The sequence below is a fragment of the Clarias gariepinus genome, chromosome 7 (assembly GCF_024256425.1).
Source record: "Clarias gariepinus isolate MV-2021 ecotype Netherlands chromosome 7, CGAR_prim_01v2, whole genome shotgun sequence".
Classification (NCBI taxonomy): Eukaryota; Metazoa; Chordata; class Actinopteri; order Siluriformes; family Clariidae; genus Clarias; species Clarias gariepinus.
In genome coordinates, this window is record NC_071106.1 from 39,322,117 (window position 1) to 39,342,414 (window position 20,298).

At 38.0% G+C, this 20,298-nt stretch overlaps 2 protein-coding genes across 2 annotated transcripts in view; one reads left to right on the forward strand and one right to left on the reverse strand.

The window, feature by feature from the left end:
- tspan4a (tetraspanin 4a) overlaps positions 1–7,564 on the reverse strand; it is a 150,487-nt gene extending 142,923 nt beyond the window's left edge. Inside the window, exon 1 of the mRNA XM_053499723.1 lies at positions 7,480–7,564. The gene's annotated coding sequence lies outside the window, so the exon portion shown is untranslated. The remainder of the gene's footprint in view (positions 1–7,479) is intronic.
- Positions 7,565–8,865: 1,301 nt separating this feature from the next.
- taldo1 (transaldolase 1) lies at positions 8,866–16,684 on the forward strand. Its single transcript, XM_053499698.1, has 8 exons — positions 8,866–9,073; positions 13,224–13,347; positions 13,793–13,900; positions 13,985–14,116; positions 14,204–14,379; positions 15,046–15,243; positions 15,326–15,471; positions 16,258–16,684. Exons 1-8 carry the CDS (start codon positions 8,977–8,979, stop codon positions 16,288–16,290), a joined length of 1,014 nt encoding a protein of 337 aa, XP_053355673.1. The 5' UTR covers positions 8,866–8,976; the 3' UTR covers positions 16,291–16,684.
- The last annotated feature ends 3,614 nt before the right edge of the window (positions 16,685–20,298 follow it).

Below are 20,298 nucleotides of genomic sequence, written 5' to 3' on the forward strand. Positions count from 1 at the left end.
GATCGTAAAAAAAAACGTTGTGTAATAAATACATAAATAAATAACTAAATAAATGAGTAAATATGATTCTTCTTGGTTAAACACTTTATTTAAAGCAGCGTGTTGGTTTAATCCAGCGACAGAGACGCAGAACCGTGTCATAACCATAACTTTGACCGTAGCTGTAGTGATGGACCACGTAAACGGAGGTGTGTGAATTGTTCGTTGCTTTTCAATCGGCGCACTCTTCGATGCTGTGAAAGATCACACTCTGATCCTGAAGGCCGTTTATTCTCTTCTGCACATGAATGCAAACCATGAAGCAGATTAAAGAAGCACATTAAAACACAACACACACACACACACACACACACACGCACACACACACACGCACGCACGCCTGTGCCTGAGCCCTACTCCTGTTCCAGCTGCTGTACCTGTTTGTCCTCGTGTCCTTTTCTACATTACAGCTTCTTTATTTACATTAATTGCTCTGTGCGTTCATAATAATTAATAGAGAGGAATTAAATAGAAGCGAGAGCAGACCTGAGACAAAACATCACGTCAACACGAAGGACATCTGAAGGTTGGAGAGTTAATAAAACATTCAGTAAATCAAATGTGTGTCTGTGTGTGGGTGTGTGTGTGTGTGTGTGTGTGTGTCACACACCTATAGCTGCGACATTCAGCAATCATGAACTAAATTACAGGAGACTGGAGGACGACTCGAGCTTCTGAAAGGCTCCTGTGTGAGCGATTCGGTCTGACACGAGGACATGAAGAGACGTGAAGGTTATCACTTTGTGTGCAGACTGAACAGCCATAAATCTCTGTCTCTCTCTCTCTCTCTCTCTCTGTCTCTCTCTCTTGCTTTTCTTTATACAGTAATGTTTATTCACATCACGACTCCGGAACTCTGCTGTTTCAGCTGCTTTTTGTTCGGTCTTAAAGCCTCCACTTACAGACCGGGAGGGAGGGATAGTCTCTCAGAGGGAATCAATAAATTAAAATAAGGATTTAAAAAACACTCCTCTACTGATTTATCTGACCTTCTCATTGTGTTCAAAATCACATAATTATACAGTAGGTTGATGTAATAATGAGCTGATCTACAGAGCGCACCGGTTTGTCCTGCAGGCTTCACCGTTACTCGCACAGCTCGAGAGAGTTTAGATTAGACAGATCATATGACCTTCTGTGTTCAGTGTGTGTTCAAGTGTGTGTTCAGTGTGTGTTCAACTATAGCCAATGTGGCGATAAACAAACGCATAAATAAATAAATACTGTGATGTGTATTATTTTATGTGTTCAATTACATGGTCATGTGACTTTCTGTCAGCTCCATGGACACAAACAAACAAACAAACAAACAAATTAATTAATTAATTAATTAAACAAATACTGTGATGTCGTCATTTTTGTGTTGACTAACGTCATGTGACTTACTGTCAGCTCTGTAAACAAACAAACTACCTTCTTAAAAAGTAAATAAATAAATACTGTGATGTGTATTATTTTATGTGTTCAATTACATGGTCATGTGACTTTCTGTCAGCTCCATGGACACAAACAAACAAACAAACAAACAAATTAATTAATTAATTAATTAATTAATTAAACAAATACTGTGATGTCGTCATTTTTGTGTTGACTAACGTCATGTGACTTACTGTCAGCTCTGTAAACAAACAAACTACCTTCTTAAAAAGTAAATAAATAAATACTGTGATGTTTATAAATGTGTGCGTGTGTGTGTGTGTGTGTGTGTTCAAATACATGGTCATGTGACTTTCTGACAACATAACTAACTAACCAACAAACAAACAAATACTGCGACGTGGACGTTTGTGGGATCAACTATAGGGTCATGTGATTTACTCTCAGTGCTGTAAACAAACAAAAAAGCAAACAAACAAATGCTGTGATGTGAATATATTTGTGTTCAACTACATGGTGGCTGTCTGACTGCGTAATGATTAAACAAACAAACAAATAAACAATAAATTACAAAAATAAATATTGTAATGCGTATATTTGTTTTTTAAACTACACAATCGTAGATACAGCGTATATACTGTATGTCCTATGGCTTGTCTTCAACTATACAGTATGGTCATGTGACTTACCGTCAGTTCTATAAACAAACAAATAAATAAACAAACTATTGACAGGTCGACTGGTCCGATCTCACATAAAACACAACGCAGCCCAAAGGCCAACGCCCCTGACTCCGCCTTCAAACTCCCCGGTACCCAATCCGATCGAGCCTCATGGGCAGAGGCCCCGCCCCACAACCCACAGCACCTGAAGGATCCGCTGCCAACGTCCTGCTGTCAGACACCACAGCGCCCCCTGGAGGCCCTGCAGAACCTCCCCGGGGCACAGGGGAACCACAAACCTAGCTGGTTTTAATGTTATGGCTGATCTGTGTGTATCTGCATATGATGATTATTATTAATCTTTGTTTATGTGGATAATTTTTTTTATTTTTTATTTAAACTTAAGAACTCAGTTATTAAGTACTTGGTTTATTTCACTGGTTTTGCCGACGTGTGCTCATCACGCCATCTGAAACTTCTGAAGAACTTTTTAGCCATCAGTTCCATTAATATTTTATTTACACAGCAATAAATTAATCCTGATAAATACCCTCTCTCTCTCTCTCTCTCTCTCTCTTTCTCCCTGTTCTCTCTTTCTGTTTTTCTTTTTGTCTTTTATTAATCCTCAGTCTCTCTCTCTCTCTCTCTCTCTCGCTCTCTCTTTTTCTCTCCACACCCAAAAATTGTATTTACTTTACCCACACGACTACACAGGGTTTATTTTCTTGGTTTCCTAACAGCGGACTGAACCACACTGAACCACCAGCTCAGGGTGTAACGTTACATAAACAACGCTTCAGCAACGTTTGTAAAATGCGTGGTAGAGGAACAGTTTCTTCACACAAAGTGCCTTTTTACACTAAACTGCACTCCACCTAAAGAGCACTCACAAGAGTTCTTCAGTCTCTCTGAGCTCAGACGCTCGAAGGTCCAGAAACACACAACAAAGAGTCTCCTTATAGGCCGGGGAAGAGAACTTTACACAACATAGAACCTGTTTATAAAGGACAGTTTCACACGGAAAGAGACCAAGAGACAAAGAGACAGGTCCACAACACTCTTTAAACATTTATTAGTATAGGATGCGTTATAGTACGTTTAGTATAACATAGTTTTATATGTATATATATACTGTACATAAATATATATATTATAACTAACACACATTTAGAACTGGATCCTACACACTCCTGTGTTACTCAGAGTTATTGTGTGTGGTTCTGTTACTGTGGGCTCTAAATATACACCACACACACACACACACACACACACACACAGTTACTCACAGCACTGAAGACATTCGAGAACACTGCTTTAGGGTGCGGGTTAAAACATTTTGTTCATTTCAGACCGAATCAACCCAAGTGAGGCTTAAACTGAGTTCTGGAGGATTATAGAAAGATTAGTGTTTTGTGTTTATAAGAAAATGAGTGTTCGAATAAAGGAAACCAAATATTCAAAAGTAAATGATAGACAGGCCGACACACAGACAAACAATTGCACAGACGGTTAGATAAACAGAGAGACAGACAGAAGGAAAAGAAATGGAAGACACAGACAGACAGACAGACAGACAGACAGACAGAGACAAATAAATAAACAGACAAACACATAGACAGACAGACAGACAGACAGACAGACAATGACATCATAGGTTTTATATAAATCTTTAGGATTTCTCTGAAGTCGTAAGACCTCATGAGCTCTCACTCTTTCTGTCGAACAGCTCATGCACACAGTCGTAATGTTTTTAGTCGTAATAAAATGCAGAATGTAATGTTTAATAAGGTAAAGCAGTTTTAGATAAATCACTGGAGGAATCACGTCCCGTCTGAAACCTCCATCACTCCCTCGAAATAACAGGGTGAACAAAGCACGTTTCAGACCTCATAAAACACACACACACACACACACACACACACACACACACACACACACACACAGGAGTGCGGTGTAAGTGGTGTTCCTAAAGTTAGGGCTCATTGTGTTGCTCCCACAGCAGGGTGGGACTAAAACCAGCGCAAAATCAAAGAGCCCAGAAAATCTTTTTATAATCTTGTTAGTTTTTGTCTTCAGTCCAAATATGAGCAGAGCTCGGAGGAGGGACGTGCTTGTTAAAAGTCACCGTTTAAATATCCACTTTATTAGGAACACCCAGTCATTCATAACATAAACAGAAACTGCCAACAAAATAACATTAGGTGTGTTTACATGGAGACTAAAGTCCCACTAATACAGAGTAGAACATCTCAGTCAGAACATTCTGGTCCGGTCCGGTCCGGTTCAGTCTGATCTGAATCAGTGTTCAATGGGAATGGTGGAGGAAACACCGCCGACTGGCTCGCACTTCACCCACAGGGAAGTTTTAACCAATCACAGATTAGACTAAATACCTGTGACCAATCATAACGCAACGGATTTATCAGAAAAGACGGGGAGCCTAAAATATCTAATGTCTGGGAAAAAAACACAAGTTCGTCTGTAATATTCTCGGGAGATTAAAGAGTCCACAGTGACAGAGACACTTCACCTGTAAACTTCAGTACGTCAGAAACCCACATCAGGTTCCAACTCGGTCACATCAGAGACATTGCTCAGTTTAAGAACAGTTTGACAGCAGAACATGAAAAACGTTCTTCGCTTCAGCAAATTATCATTCTCTAACACACAAGGTTGTCTAACTATTGCTGTTTAGTTTATAAACCGCGATATAACCTTATTTTAGAAGCTTTACACTTCCATGATTTTCTAGCAAGAGTCACCATTTGCTATATATATATTTTTTTTAAATAAAACCCAACAAACATTTGACTCATGATGAATTTCATCCATCCATCCATCCAGGAACCTCTGTAGTCCATCTAGGGATGGTGGAGGTCGATGGTGACTGTTGTATTTACAGTATCCCATTTTTTCATGGTGGGTCACACGTACATTCACACGATTTGAGAACGCTGATTGGTCTAACCTGCATGTCTTTGGGCTGTGGGAGGAAACCAGAGTACCCAGAGGAAACCCACCAAGCACGGGAAGAACATGCAAACTCCACGCACACAGACCCACCCAAGGAGGGAGTCGAACCTGGACCCTGGAGGTGCGAGGCCACAGAGCTAACCGCTACACCACCGTGCCGCCGAGTTGTGTTCTTAAATAACCACAAACACAACTGCAGGCTGATTTATTCACTCTTGGTGAAGTTATAGCGTTTTGCCAAATCACACATAATTCATACTAATTTTTTTCTTTTTTTTGCAATTTGTGCTTTTTTAACTGTCTGGAATAGAGTTCTCTCATTTCGGTGTCAAACTGTTCATATTCATAAACCTGTACAGTAAGTGTATAAGAAATGAGCCCTCGGTCAGACCAGGGGAATCTGAACCAACACCCTGCCGATTCAACTACATCAAACTAGTGAATAAAAAACATGATCAGATCTCCTCCAACTTCGGGTTAGTATCTTGTGCATTCATTAACTTCCATGGGATAAAAACATGAGCCATGCGAGTGTGTGCAGGATCAAGTGCTACTCTAACGAGGGTGTGTTTGTGAGCTGTTTCGTAAAAAATGAGCAGGTGGAGAGACGGGGCGGCTTTAGGGACGTCTGAGACGCCTTTACATCCATTAAAAAGGTGTAAATGCATCTGTGAATGTATTCAAGACGTATTGAACCACTCGATACATCACACACACACACACACACACACACACCAGATACAAGATGCCTAATGGGGTAAATCACATGTCAGTGTGTTTTGTTTGAGTCGGATGGTTTAGTAAATCCTTAAACCTCAGGTGTGATAAATGAGACGGACAGAGTGTGTGTGTGTGTGCGCGTGTGTGTGTGTGTGTGTCTATAACAGAGTATTTGTTTGTCTTTTGCCCCAGATTTCATTTCTGATCACGAAATCTATCAAGTAAACAGAAATTGATTGAAAAAAAAAGAAGGGTTTAGATCCGACTGACAAAACTCAGTGATGGTTCCTCCCTCCTGCTGCGATACAAAACGTCAAAACATCATGAGTTTTTAGGCTGAAGTGAAGTTCGCGCTCCTCGCAATCACATCAGTGGCTCGTAATTTGTAGACAGACGGTAAGACTTGAGTTTATCCGTGTTATGTTTTTGAGAAACGCGGTTAACAGACCAGGCTGGGATTTTACCAGACACACAGAATATAAATATAACTTAGCATAGCTGGTTTTACACACACACACACACACACGCTCACACACGCTCACACACGCTCACACACGCTCACACACGCTCACACACGCTCACACACACACACACATTGGTGTGTGTGGTATCCCTGGGAGGGACCTGCAGTAAGAACTTTGGAATGTTGATATATCTTTTTCTCCACTGAATTTTTTAAAAAGAAAGTAGACTTCTGTTCAAAAGTTTGCGCCCCCTAACGCTCATCAAACCCACAAAACATGAACACGAATAAGAGAATAACACAAACAATCCAAAAGTCCAGTGAAAGTTTCTAAACGTGAACTTTTGTACATCTCAGATCTCCTGCTGTTTGTTTACTTTTCCGTTTGTGTTTCGCTTAAAAAACACTCCGCTTTCTTTTCATCTCTTTTTCCTGAACTCTGTGAAATCAGTTCTTTGGGATATCTCGGAGCACGTTTTCCCTGATTTCCATTCTCTCTGCCTGAACTCGGACTCATTACACACAGTTTAATGAGAGGCGTTTAAATAAACGAGAGCGTGTCAAGAGGGACGCAAACTTTTGAACTTTGTTATTGAAGCGATTTGCATTTTAACGTTAGACGCAGCTTTAATGTTTCATCTGTAACGTGCATCAGGATTCTAATCCAATTAAGAGGAAAAATCCAATTAGATCAACGAGGGAAAAGAGAGAGAGAGAGAGAGAGAGAGAGAAAGAGAGAGAGAGAGGGAGGGGGGAGGGAGGGGAGGAGGAGGAGACCAAAACAAAGGTGTGTTTCAGTTCTTCCAGAAGTAATGGTGTGTGCAAAAGTTTTGGCACAAACGCAAGGCATTAATTAATAGTCTACGGTGTGAGTTGGAGAGGGATTAGAGGAGATGAAGCTGTCAGCTCGTGCTTATCCTTGATTTTCAGGGACGTATATGTCTCTCTCTCCCTCCTGCACAGAGACTGAGCTGTGAGATAAAGCCACTGTTACGTGTGACGTGGTGTGAATGTAAAATACAGGATAACTGCCTGCTAATTACACAGGGAAATTATTCTCCAGTCTGAGTCCAATGCTCTCTCTCTCTCTCACACACACACACGAAACAAAACAAAACAAAACCAAAAAAGTAAAAGCACACACACACTTCACATTATTTTTGCATTCCCAACTTGTTCCTTTATATTAAAATCAATTATCCTTAAATCACAAAAAACAGACAATAAATAAATCAATAAACTTACCTTCACTCTCCGGCTTAGAAAATCTGTCCTGCCTGCACTGGCTCTAAAACAGAATGTTTAAAACTCTCTCTCTCTCTCTCTCTCTCTCTCTCTCTCCCATACACACACACACATACACAGACTTGTCTTTCTCTCCTTCCACTGCTTTGCAGCTTTCAGCTCTGAGAAAAATTGCAGCTTTCAGGTGGAAAAAAACTGAGAAGTTCAGCTTATGGCAGGTGGAGCAGGCGTGCAATAGGGCCCTCTAGTGGAAGACGAAGGAGAAGCAAAACAAAACTTAAATCCAACCACTTCCTTAATGTTATGACGTCATACATTTAACATTAATCAGCTTTATTAACGTTCACATTTTTTTAAATGAGACAATTAAAAAGTTTGTTTAACCATTTTAAATAGTATTTATGTCCCAAATATATGTAATTGTTTTTTTTACACAATTAATTGTTTTTTTTTAACCATTGAAGAATTTTTTTATTGTCATGGTTAGAAATTAAACATAAATGCAAAATTGCACATTTAATTAAAAATTAAAATAATGATTTTACACATTATTTGGTATTTGTAGAATATAATAAATATAATTCATAAATAAATGCGTTATATGTAAAATAAATAGTAATATTTATCATGTTACAATTGTATTTGTGCATAAGTCTATTATTATTATTATTATTATTATTATTATTATTATTATTACTGCTATTTTGTTGTTTTTCTAAAATCATATCCGTGGCAAAATGATTAAAACATATTTGTATCTATTTAAAATGTTTATATATATTTCATATAAATAAATACATTAAATAAATCTTTTAACATATAAATAAAATATATTGAATAATAATAATAATAATAATCATTATAATAATAATAAATATTTTAAATAGTTTTTTATCATATACTGTACATATTATTTAATATTGTAATGGATTTCAAATGTATAATAAAAATGTCGTAAATTATATTAAATAAAAAGATGTCCCCTGAAATAAACTAAAATAGTTTTAGTCACACATATTTGCGACATTATGCGACATTATTTAAATTAAGAACCATTTGTTTAGAGAGACGGGTTTAATGCAAAGCTAATGAAATTTTTAGAAAAAAACAATCTTTAAAAAAAAAAATAGTAAACCTGATATCACTCCATACTGATAGGTAAAGGTGAGTGAATGAATGAATGAACTCGAGTGACCTCTGTAGAGAATAGACGCACTGTCACCTAGAGGGGTGAGGCGTATCCCCACTCTCTGCTCTTTCATTGGTTAACCTCCTCGGTAGGATGACGGTTTCCATGTCTGTCATTGGTTATCTTCAACGTCACTCAGCTGAATAAACCCGTCCCACGCTCTCCCAACTAGCAGTAACTGCGCATGTCACGAGCGCGCGCTTGCCATTTCTAGATCTTTTTTTTCTTTCCAGAACCCCTCGTGTCCGTGTCCTCGTGCTGCCGCGCGCGCCCCGGTATAACGGTATAAAAGCCTCCCCCTGAACGCCATGTCTCATTCTCCGGACAAACGCCGAAAGATGGAGTCTGCGCTCGAGCAGCTGAAGAAGCACACCGTGGTCGTGGCTGACACGGGGGACTTTAACGGTAAGTGTGGCCGGGTTTGCTTCCTGGTGACAGTTACCCTGTCTCACCTCACTGTGTCTCAGGTCCTCAGTGACACACTTCTCTGTGTTCCCCTGAGCTAATGTTTCGCCAAGTAGCTCGCACCAAGGCTATTCAAACTGTAACAGGGCGCGCGTGAACTCGGCTCGCGCACTTCTGTAGTACCTCAGGTTAGCCGGGGATGCTAGCAGGTTAGACAGCTAGCTATTTATCTAATGCTCTTTAATCTCTTTTATATACTTTTTTTTAATAGAGTATTTAACATCACTACTAACATAATTAGGTGATTGTTTTTCATTAATCCCTGTGGTTTTTCTACTTTTTAAACAATTACTTAAGTTTATCTCTTCACTTATGCAGAGCCCAGCAAATATATTAGAACTCAATGAAATCATGAACACATTTTAAAAACGTAATTTGTCTATTTTAACTACGTTATTTGACTTGTAATGGAACTATACTCTGCTGTGATGCAAGTTTATAGCCATGAGTGACGTCACAGAGGTTTGACATTCACTCATTTAGGTCGAATTATTATTAATTTTTTGCCCCCTGCTGATTTGTGCTCTATTAAGTACATTTAACGTAAATAAAAAAAAGGAAGCGTTTCCTGATGAGTCCGGTTCCTCTCAAAGTTTCTTCCTGTTGCTATCTCGAGGAGATTTTCCCTTATCAGGCTCATTAGGGACACACATCAGGCATCATTTTGATTCATACACATTTTCTTACACATTTCGCACTAATTTCCAGAATATTCTTTTAATTCTGTAAAGCTGCTTTGTGACAATGACCATTGTTAAAAGTGCTATATAAATAATACATTTTCGTTTGTTTATAGGTACACGTATATGGTTTGTTGCAAATTATATTAAGTTTTCTTTAAAATAATTTTTTAGGCACTTCTGTAAGACCTTCCGAAAATCCTAGACAGATTCTCCTAAACAAACTCACTCGTTGTTTAACGTTGATTTCTTCTTTATTCTATTTTTTTTTATTAGTTATTATAGAGCTATACTCTTCTGTATTGCAAGTCTATGGCCATGTGTGATGTCACAGCGGATTGTCGTCCATTAATTCAGCTTCAGTCTGAAATCAGGTGTTTCTAACTAATGTAGTTTTTAAGATTCTGAGTGTACATGATCAGAGAAGTACTTTATGCCCAAGATGGATTTTAGCTTATATAAGAGATTATATCATGTTTTGATATTTGTTTCTTACCTTTGATCCAAACAAACTTGATGTGAAAAATGTGCAAAGGCTAGGAACCAAAAAATAGGTCTGGGATTTGTAGAAGTTTTGAGGTGTAAATCGGTACACCGGACTGATCTGAGAAATTGTTCGAGTCTGTGTGGATTTGCCGTGTCATGCGTAATTGGTGCAGAATTGTGAAATTTTTAGTTCAAGTCGATATTCAGCTTTATTTGGATTGGATTAGTTAATCAGCAGGACGTCTGTAACAGGGTTTCTTCACACGTCTCCTCAGTGATAACACTCTTACCTGTACATACAGACAAAGTAAGTGTCTCCAGGTTGTGTTTTCTGTCAACACAAGCGTTGTTCTCACATGGAAGAGGCGCTGGAATAAAGTTTTAGTTCTCTTCTCTGTTTAAACACAAACACAATTCCTAATCACAAAGTATATGAGAAGCATTCCCAGTTCCACAAACTGATTCATGTCGAGGTCCAACACCTTGTTAACGTTACTAATACACTTTTTAGTTTTTTTTTTGGTTGTTGTTTTTATTGAATTTGTCACTCATCTGCGCTGATTTTGCAGCTCTAACTGTGTCAAGACTGTGGGTGTGCACCACTGAGTAAACACAAGTTATCAGTAAATGTTGAAATGGTCAGTGCGTTATCACACCAGTATAAGGGTTAAAAGTCTATTAAGCACACCCAAGTATCAATCATTGTGACCTGAGAGAAAGTTCACTACAAATTTTATATCCATTTTAATTTTGCCCTGAAGTTGAAAGTATTAGGACCAGAGCTAAATCACATGTCCTGGTTTAGTTTTCCTTTATTAAATTGAATGAGGAAGTTTGAAGCAATCTGGTCTTTGCTCATTGTCTCTGGTGCAAAGCAAACATTTCCTCATGCCTTGCAAAGTCAGTGTGACGAGACAGAAACAAGCATATCGTGTCACATTTCAGCTTTTTGTCTCAGAAGCCAGTGTACGATCTCAGTCTCACACCCTGTCTGAAATGCACTTCTCTCCAAAAAAACGATGCAAAGTTTAATTTAATCCCGAGCATATGATGATGATGATGATCATAAGTCTTATTTGTTTTAGCATTCTAAAATCAAGTACTGAGAAATGCACAAACATTAAGAGTAATATAACAATGTTGAAGATAAAAGAAAAGCTGAAAAATAAGTACAACAATTAGATAACATTTACAATTATAGAATAAAATAAATAGATTATTTTAGAATGTAGTTTAAGAATATACATTATAAAAAGAAATTAATGTTTTCTATAACAAAACAGACTGATTATTTATAAACGGGGAATTAGCAATGACCACCCGAGACTATAATATGATACCTCTATGCTGATTTTTCTTTATTTTATTTATGCAGATTCATTTTAATTTGCAATTCTGTAAACCTTATGATTTTATAAAAACCCTAATTCGATATTAAAAGTTTTCCAGATTTTGTTACATGTTTTAAGACATTGAAGCTTTTAAAAAACTTTAATAACTCAAAAGTTTTATACCTAGCTTTACAACTGAATTGAACACAAGTAATTAAATGTAGCTTGTTTTCCTATAACATTAGTTTTCTTAATTAAAAAAACAAGCACAGCATTTAAATAAAACAAATAATATAACTTCAAATGCAACATTTTAACTTCTAATTAAATAAAACATCAAGCTACATCGTTCCTGAGCAGTGCGTATCTGTCATCCGCCTTAATTATTTCTAAACTAACTTGACAAATAATTCGCTCCTACCACACAGGATGCCAATGCGTCAGCGGTTTAAATTGCGCCACTTGTAGAATTGTAAAGAATCTGTGAAATTTTACCGCCTCAAACGCCACCAAAATCTCGAGTGCGTGTTAAGCAGTTGTGAACCCACTACAGACTTTTTTTTTTGCGACTAGTGTAAGAGTGTGTAATGCGTAGGTTTGAGACACACTCACATAGTTTGGAGAAAATGACAAACATTGGACTGTTTGTGCTATGGGATTGGTCTGAGGATTGGTCTGAGAATATTGGCTCTGTGTTGCATTACACATGTTAGCCTTATACCTGAATTTTGTAGAACTGTTGTCTCTCTCTTTAAAGAAAAACTCAAAGCACACACTGTAAATGAAACTTTACACTCACCGGTCACTCTGGCCTCGTTTACACCTGGCATTAAGGTAATTATAGGTGGACGGTGTTGGGTATGTGTTCGAAAAATCTGGTTTAAGGTTTGAACAGCTGTTTGGGTCTCGGCTGGCTACTTTAGATCAGATCGCTGTAATGACAAACTCTTTGAAACGTGGTGTGTGTTTAACCTCTTGGTCGGTGTTAAGCATGTTTCTAAACAAGCTAGACAAACTTATAAATGCACTAAAGGTGTTAGTCACTGTGAAATATAACTGTACAGGAATATAAAAATGCATCCACTTCCTGTCAGAGTGGTGTTTGTCTCTAAATATCCTTTAGCAATTGGTCAGTGCTGTAATATGGCGAAAGAATGGAGGCACACTTCCCTTATTCTCAATACTTCTCAGTTTATATGATAAAATAAAAGCTGATCTGGTAACAGTTTCAGAAAGTTACAGTTTAGCTCGGTTACATTGTTGAAAATCATTAAATGTACAAATCATTAAGCATGTGTTTGTTTATGGATCAGACACAGACAGGATTGTTGTGCAATTTCTGCCCGCCTCATGCCTGTGATGAGATAAGAATGAAGATCGATGTGCTGTGTGACTCCACACTGATGAGATGGCATGTTCGGATTGGAGTTGATTACTTTTCTGAAGTTTGACTACCGAAACAGTTAGTGTAATTAAATTTGCATATTTCTCAGATGCAGATATTTATCCAAAGCGGCCTTTCCGTAAGGCAGAATACTGATGAGGAGTTAAGTAGCCGTGGAACGCTCATTGCATTTCTTCTTACATCTACAGCAATTGAAGAGTACAAGCCTCAGGACGCTACAACAAACCCATCGCTTATCCTGGCAGCGGCAAAGATGCCCACTTATCAGCACCTCGTGGACCAGGCTATTAAATTTGGCATTGCCAATGGCGGGTAAGCGAGCTTACACACCTGCGGCGCCTCATGTATTCTCAGGGTAATAACACTGCTATGAGTTCATCATTGCTCATGAATACAACCCTTAATACAACTGATAAATCAACAACATATGAATCTGGAATAATTGACGGTTTTCAGTTTCAAAGGTTTTTTTGATCTCCGAGATATTAATTGGCCTCCTGGTAGCCCTGCCCACTTCCTCAAATAATCTCATTATTAATCTTGTGTCCTGGATTATTATTATTATTATTATTATTTTTTTGTAAGTTGTACAGTAATTGATAATCTTTATGCGAAAAAAACATTATTTAATATTTTTTTCCAATACATCTGTTCCCACAGTCATGTGTTAAAACCTATATTTATAATTCTAATTAAAACAGCACCATGATATTTACATTATAATCTATTGACCAGCATTTGACCATTTTATTCACAGGACTGAAGAGGAGCAGATCACGAACATCATGGACAAGCTGTTTGTCAGCTTCGGTGTGGAGATCCTCAAGAAGATCCCCGGGCGAGTCTCTACAGAGGTGGACGCCAGGTACCGCATCATATCTGACTGAAATCTTTGCTGCTCCTTTTAAGGAAAACATTCGGGACATTTTTTTTCTTTAATTTCTCCCAGGTTATCGTTTGATAAAGATGGGATGGTGGCTCGAGCACGGCGACTCATCACTTTGTACGAAGAGGCTGGAGTGAATAAGGACAGAGTGCTCATCAAGCTTTCCTCCACATGGGAGGGCATCCAGGCTGGGCGGTAGGATTATTTTTATTGATAAAATTTTTTAGGAATGTGTTAAAGTATGATTTTTCTTAGTGATGTGGTTTGTTTTGTTATTCTCAGGGAGCTGGAGGAGAAATATGGCATCCACTGTAACATGACCCTGCTGTTCTCCTTCGCCCAGGCGGTGGCTTGTGCCGAAGCCAAGGTCACGCTTATTTCTCCCTTTGTAGGCCGCATACTGGACTGGTACAAAGAAAACACAGAGCGCAAGACCTACGAGCCACACGACGACCCCGGTATGTGGAGGAGATCCAATGCGTGGAGTGTAGAATGTTCTGAGATTTTTATACTTTTATTTCTAATGTAGGAAGCAGATCTTGTAACATTTTTTTATTATTATTATTACATTTCTTATTGCTTGAGCTATGTCATTTAATTGATCTAATTTGTCGATTTTCATTTAAGATTGAGATCAAATAAAATTATTTGGTTACAAATTTAAATTAAAGCATTCCACGATGATGTACCAGAGTTTCCACAGCACTACACTTTTCTTTATTATTCTACTTATGACGGCGATATTAAGACCTGCATCCTGATTGGTCAGAATTGATTCATTGTTTTATTTGCTTGTCTGAAAGTTATTGTTTATATAGCAACAGCTTATTCATAAGCACTTGCACGCAGACTCTCAGTTGATTAAAAAATCGATTAAAAAAAGAAAAGAAATCATGGCTACTTTAAAAACATGAACTAACTTTTTATAAATGCATAGAAAGTATTTGTTTTGTACCTTTTGTGTTTAAGAAAATGTTTTTTCAATATGCAGTTGCAGTTACACAGAAGTAATGCATGTTTAGGTGATGACAGTAACTCTGCCTGCTTCACATCACCCGGTCACTGATTATTTTCCGAATTCCAATGAGTTTTGTTAACCCTTTCTCGTCTCTCTGCTCATACAGGTGTGATCAGCGTGACGAAGATCTATAACTACTATAAGAAGTTTGATTACAGCACTGTAGTGATGGGTGCATCCTTCAGGAATACTGGAGAGGTCAAGGCCTTGGCTGGGTGTGATCTTCTTACCATCTCCCCAGGGCTGCTGGGAGAACTGAGCCAGGATCACAGCACCGTGTCCCCTACTCTCTCTCCGGAGAAAGGTCCGCATCATGAGCTTTTTTTGAGAAGGTTGATAGGATGCTTCAGTGGGAAAATAATTACTGTGTTTGTGTGCATAAACAGCAAAGGATGGTGATCTGGAGAAGGTCCACATGGATGAGAAGACCTTCCGCTGGCAGCACAACGAGGACCGTATGGCTGTGGAGAAGCTCTCAGACGGAATCCGGAAATTCGCCCTCGACGCAGTGAAGCTCGAGAAGATGATCAGGGTGAGTGTGACCTTTTAGCTGGGGAGAGGTTCTTTAAACCTGTTCTGACAAATTATCCCTTTTTAAGGATTTTTACAGGATTGACCATCACAGTGTTCTAGATAGATAGATGGATAGATAAAGTACTTGATCAGTCCCAAAGGGAAATTGTATAAACACAAATAAGAACAAAATAATGGGTAATGCTATGGGTTGGAAAGGGTCCCAAAAATAAATAACGCTTAATCATCATCCCGCTCTTTTGCTGGTGTAATAACCTCCACCACAATTATGAAAGTCTTCATAATTTATTTATTTGTTAATTTTTTTATTTTATATATATATATATATATATATATATATATATATTTTATTTTTTTTATGTATATAAAAAATGCATGGGTGTCCACATACTTTTGGTTGTATAGTGATACCACATGGTTTATTAATAATTCTATTAATAACTATAACTCTAGTGCATAAGCACATAAAGTCAGAGACGTTTGGATTGTAACTGACCCCAGAGCAGCATTTGTGTCGATTGTGGTGCAGGTTTTTATTTTTATTTTTTTATTCCAGTTAAAGTCTGGTTAAGTGAGCTTATCTGTGTTTCAGTACACTTCCCTGGAAGTCAGACATCCGTGCTTTTAAAAGCAGTCTAAACTCAATTAGAGCTAACAACATTTTAATAACACAGTGGTGATGATATCTTCTGCACTTCTGAATTTGAGGACCTGTGCTTTTATATAAAACGTGTATTTATGGTCAGTGATATTATTGTAACACTTCTGTTCTAATCCTTTACAGGAGAAGATGCTGGATGTGAAGAACGGACAGTGACTCTCTGATTAAAACCAGAGAAGACCCCCGGGCCATCCTGAAGCCGCTGCCTGAGGCGGTGAACTTTTGCTTCTGAAGCTAAAACTCATTCCACAGTCTTAAACCTCAGACCACTAAGAGCTCCTGCACTAATCATAAACTTTTGTCTCTGTTTGGGGAGAAAGTCCTTTGAGAAACAAGCATTCCTATTTTTTTAAAGCTAAAATATTAATCGATGAAACAAAAAAACAATAATGTGTGTTTTGAAGGACCCAAAACTAAAGGGACCCAAAGGAACTAAAGACAAACACTGTGTTCACTTTTCCTTTGTTCTGTATTACTGTTACTGTAACAGATCAAACTTCAGATCTACTGTTGCTTCATGGTTTTCAATAAAAACGCTATCAGGAATTTATTAAGTGTGTGCGCCTATTTTATCTTTATAAGACGGTGTCGTATTAATTAGGGATGAAGTACAAGATCAGAGGTTTAAGATTATTTATGTCTATATGACTACACAGAGCTATGCATAAGAATTCACCCCTACATCCTGGAACTGGTATCAATTAGACTTTCTTTGGAATTGGGAGTCGAGACCGTGCAACCCTAATATGTATTTAATGATTGTTATGGTTGCACTTTTAATGCAAAACTAATTTAGCTCCTACAGGGGTTCTGGTGTGAACAGTTTCCATCCAAAGTCTCCTAGTTAGTGGTTTGGAGTCGAGCTGCGTGCCATTGAAGCGTTGTGTGATCTTGATGTAAATACACACGTTTCGGGAAGAAACAGATGCGTTGGAGAACATGCCTAAACACTGACTTATGAAGATCAAGGAAATGTCCAGGACAAAATCCTTTTTTAAAAAATACCAGTTCTAAAATTATCAAACATTAAATATCTATTATCATTTATTAATTTTTAGTAAATTAAAAAAAATTTTTTTTAACTAACTAAAAATTTTAAGCTTTGTTTAAATGTTCACCCGTGGTGAAAAGTGGTTCGGCTTTATGAAGTTCTGAGGTGAAATACTGTATAAGCCGAGTAAAGTTGCAACATTTGGCACAAGTCTTTAGGAGTTTTCGCTTATTTGTGTTTTCTGACAAACATGAAAAAAATGCAAGGTTTGTTTAGTAGGGGTTTTTTCGTCTTTTTTATTTATTTATCTTAACTAAAGGGAGAATAGAAAAAGAAAACCGTGACTGGTGATTGAACGTTCATCTGCGAGCAGAGGAGCTCACCTGGAGTCAATGTATTGATCTTGAACGAACAAAAAATTCCTGTGGTACAGAAGGAATAAAACTAAAATGTACTGTAATAAAAAACTGTATGTACTGTAGAGTTTTATGAGAAGTGCTTTACTTTAGGTCTCACCCACAACCATCTTGGCTTTGATTATTTTACTAAAACGTTCAGCGTTTACTGAAGTGCTATATATTTTTTTTTCTTTTTTTTTCTAGCTGGGTCACAGATATGTTGAAAGCGGATATTGCTCCTTTTAGGATGTTGCTGTAATTCTTCTTGGTGTACAGAACCAGTCTGTGTGTTCTAATCACAGGCAGCGACATAAACACAATAATCTGATCATGTAATTGAGTCGTAATAAAAGATTTCTCCCAAAGATACCACATTCTCATTTCCAGAACCATGTTCAACAGAAAACACACACGTCTGAGATTTTCCTCAGAACTCAAATCTGGAAAGACCCATGATTAAATGACGGAGAAGAACGCTTACAGTAGAACTTTAAATGATAAGGAACTCATTAATTCATTCATCTTCTAAAGCGCTTATCCTGTAATGTGTCGCCTGGGCGAAGCTTATCCCAGGAACACAAGGTGGGTACACCCAGGACAGGGTGCCAATCCATCAAACACACTCGCGCACACACCAAACAAACTGGCAATTCGGGAGTAATGACCTGCTTGTCTTCAAACATGTGGGAGGAAACCCACCATATTTCAGAAGTTCAGTTTAGGCTTCCTGACATCCTAATCGTCCTTTCCACTCGGAACCCTTTGGTACTAATCTCTCAGTTGTAGGAGTTATAGGAATCATCAGGGACCTCCTGTTAGGCGGCTGAGTGGAAACGCGCAGAGAAGAAAAAGCAGAGGCAAAAAGCAGATGAGTTCAGAGACAAGACACAGAACAAGTCAAGACAAGATCAGGGAAGGACACGTTAGACGTTTTAATGAAGGCTGGTCTGGAAAATCTGCTTTAAGAGGCGGAGAGGACGAGGGAGAGTGAGACTTATAGCTGGTGGTAATATAACCTGCTGGATTCCAATATGCTTCTTATATGAAGTCATACTAAGGAAACAATCTAATTGGTTTGTTTAATTCTGAACAACACAAAAATGCAAAAAGAACAAAAATCTATTTTTTTTTTCTCTATTTCACAACTGAAAGTCTAAATATGACTAAAAAGTGGATTTACACACCCGTTAAAATTCACCCAAACATCGGAATAGAAATAAATCTCGGTGAGGTTGTTGGTGATTTGAGTTCATCAAAAACAGCTGCTGGAACGTTCACACAGAGTTCACACAGAGCGTGAGTGTGAAGCGCTACAGGCAGCTTTGTGATGAAAGAGAAGCGAGGAGAAATTCCTTTTCTACACGTGTCCCAACTCGGCAGGAACCTGGGGTCAGAGTGTGAGGTCAGTCGTGATACAGCGCCCCCTGGTGCAGAGAGAGGTAAGAGCCATAGTCCAGAGCCCAGCGGTGGGTCAAAGGTTGAGGGTTAAAGCTGCCACTGCTGGGCTCTGGACTGGCCAGACTGGTTCAAGCTGACAGAAAGGAGACGGCAGCGTAAATAACAACTCTGTACAACCGTGTTGAGGAGAAAAGCATCTCAGTATGTTCAGAATAGTGAGGTGGATGAGCTACACCAGGAGAAAACTGGATCATTTCTGTTAAGGAATAAATATAATCCATAATACACCACAAGTAAACACATTAATGCACTATAAATGGATTATAACATGTTGTAGATGTCGAGGCATCACATCAGCGTGTCCTTTATAGTGGGAAATGCTCAGGGAAATACAGTACATGTGCGAAATAATGCTTTAAAGATAAACAATGGTGTTTTAACGAATAAATATAAATAAAAACAAAGAATTCTTCAGAATAAGGACAGGAATAGAGGACGCAGAAGAAGAGAGAACTTGAAACCATCACACAGCCCAAGAGCACAGCTCAGGTCATGAACATTACAAAGGAACTAGTGTGTGTGTGTGTGTGTGTGTGTGTGTGTGTTAACCCATGCTGAATGTAAACTAAAGTGTAACAGCTGAGTAACTGAAATAAAGTATAAAAGCTTTCAGGGTTGAGATCATTCTCGCCTTCTCTCACTTGGACTCAACACAGAACACAGACGTTGTTAGAGGGAACGACAGATTGGTGACAGAGTTTACCTTCACTTTACATCAGGTCTTTTTTATAGTTATAATTAAAATCTTTAGTATTGTAAGTAAGACTCCTGAGCATGCAATTAGTTCAAGATTTCTTCCTTTATAAGTGCTGACAGACCCTGAGGAAACACATTATAAGAATTCTGAAATATCAGTTTGTATCAGTTCCAGATTTATTTTCTTTCTTTGCAGTTTAATTACTGATTTAAAATATTACTGACTCCAGATCAGAATTCTACACAACTTCCTGATACTGAACATTACAAATCCTTCACCAGAATGTAATTATTATTATTATTATTATTAGTTGTTATTAGTTGTATAATCATTTACTTAACACACACAACACCGTTAACGATTATTATAAACAAATCTAAATGTCTTTACACCTTCTTACAGAAATCTTTGTTCATCTTAAGGTTTAAACACTTTTATATTCTTTGATCTAGAGACTACAGCACCGCTTCACTACGCTTTCATTTAATCCTTTGTGTTATTATTTCATTTTCACTCCAAACAGCAGTGTGCATTATGGGTAAACATGACTGGTGCATTGTGGGATTTCACAAACACACTGGATTTCCTCCACCCTGTTTGGAATAGTGCACTGTGTAAAC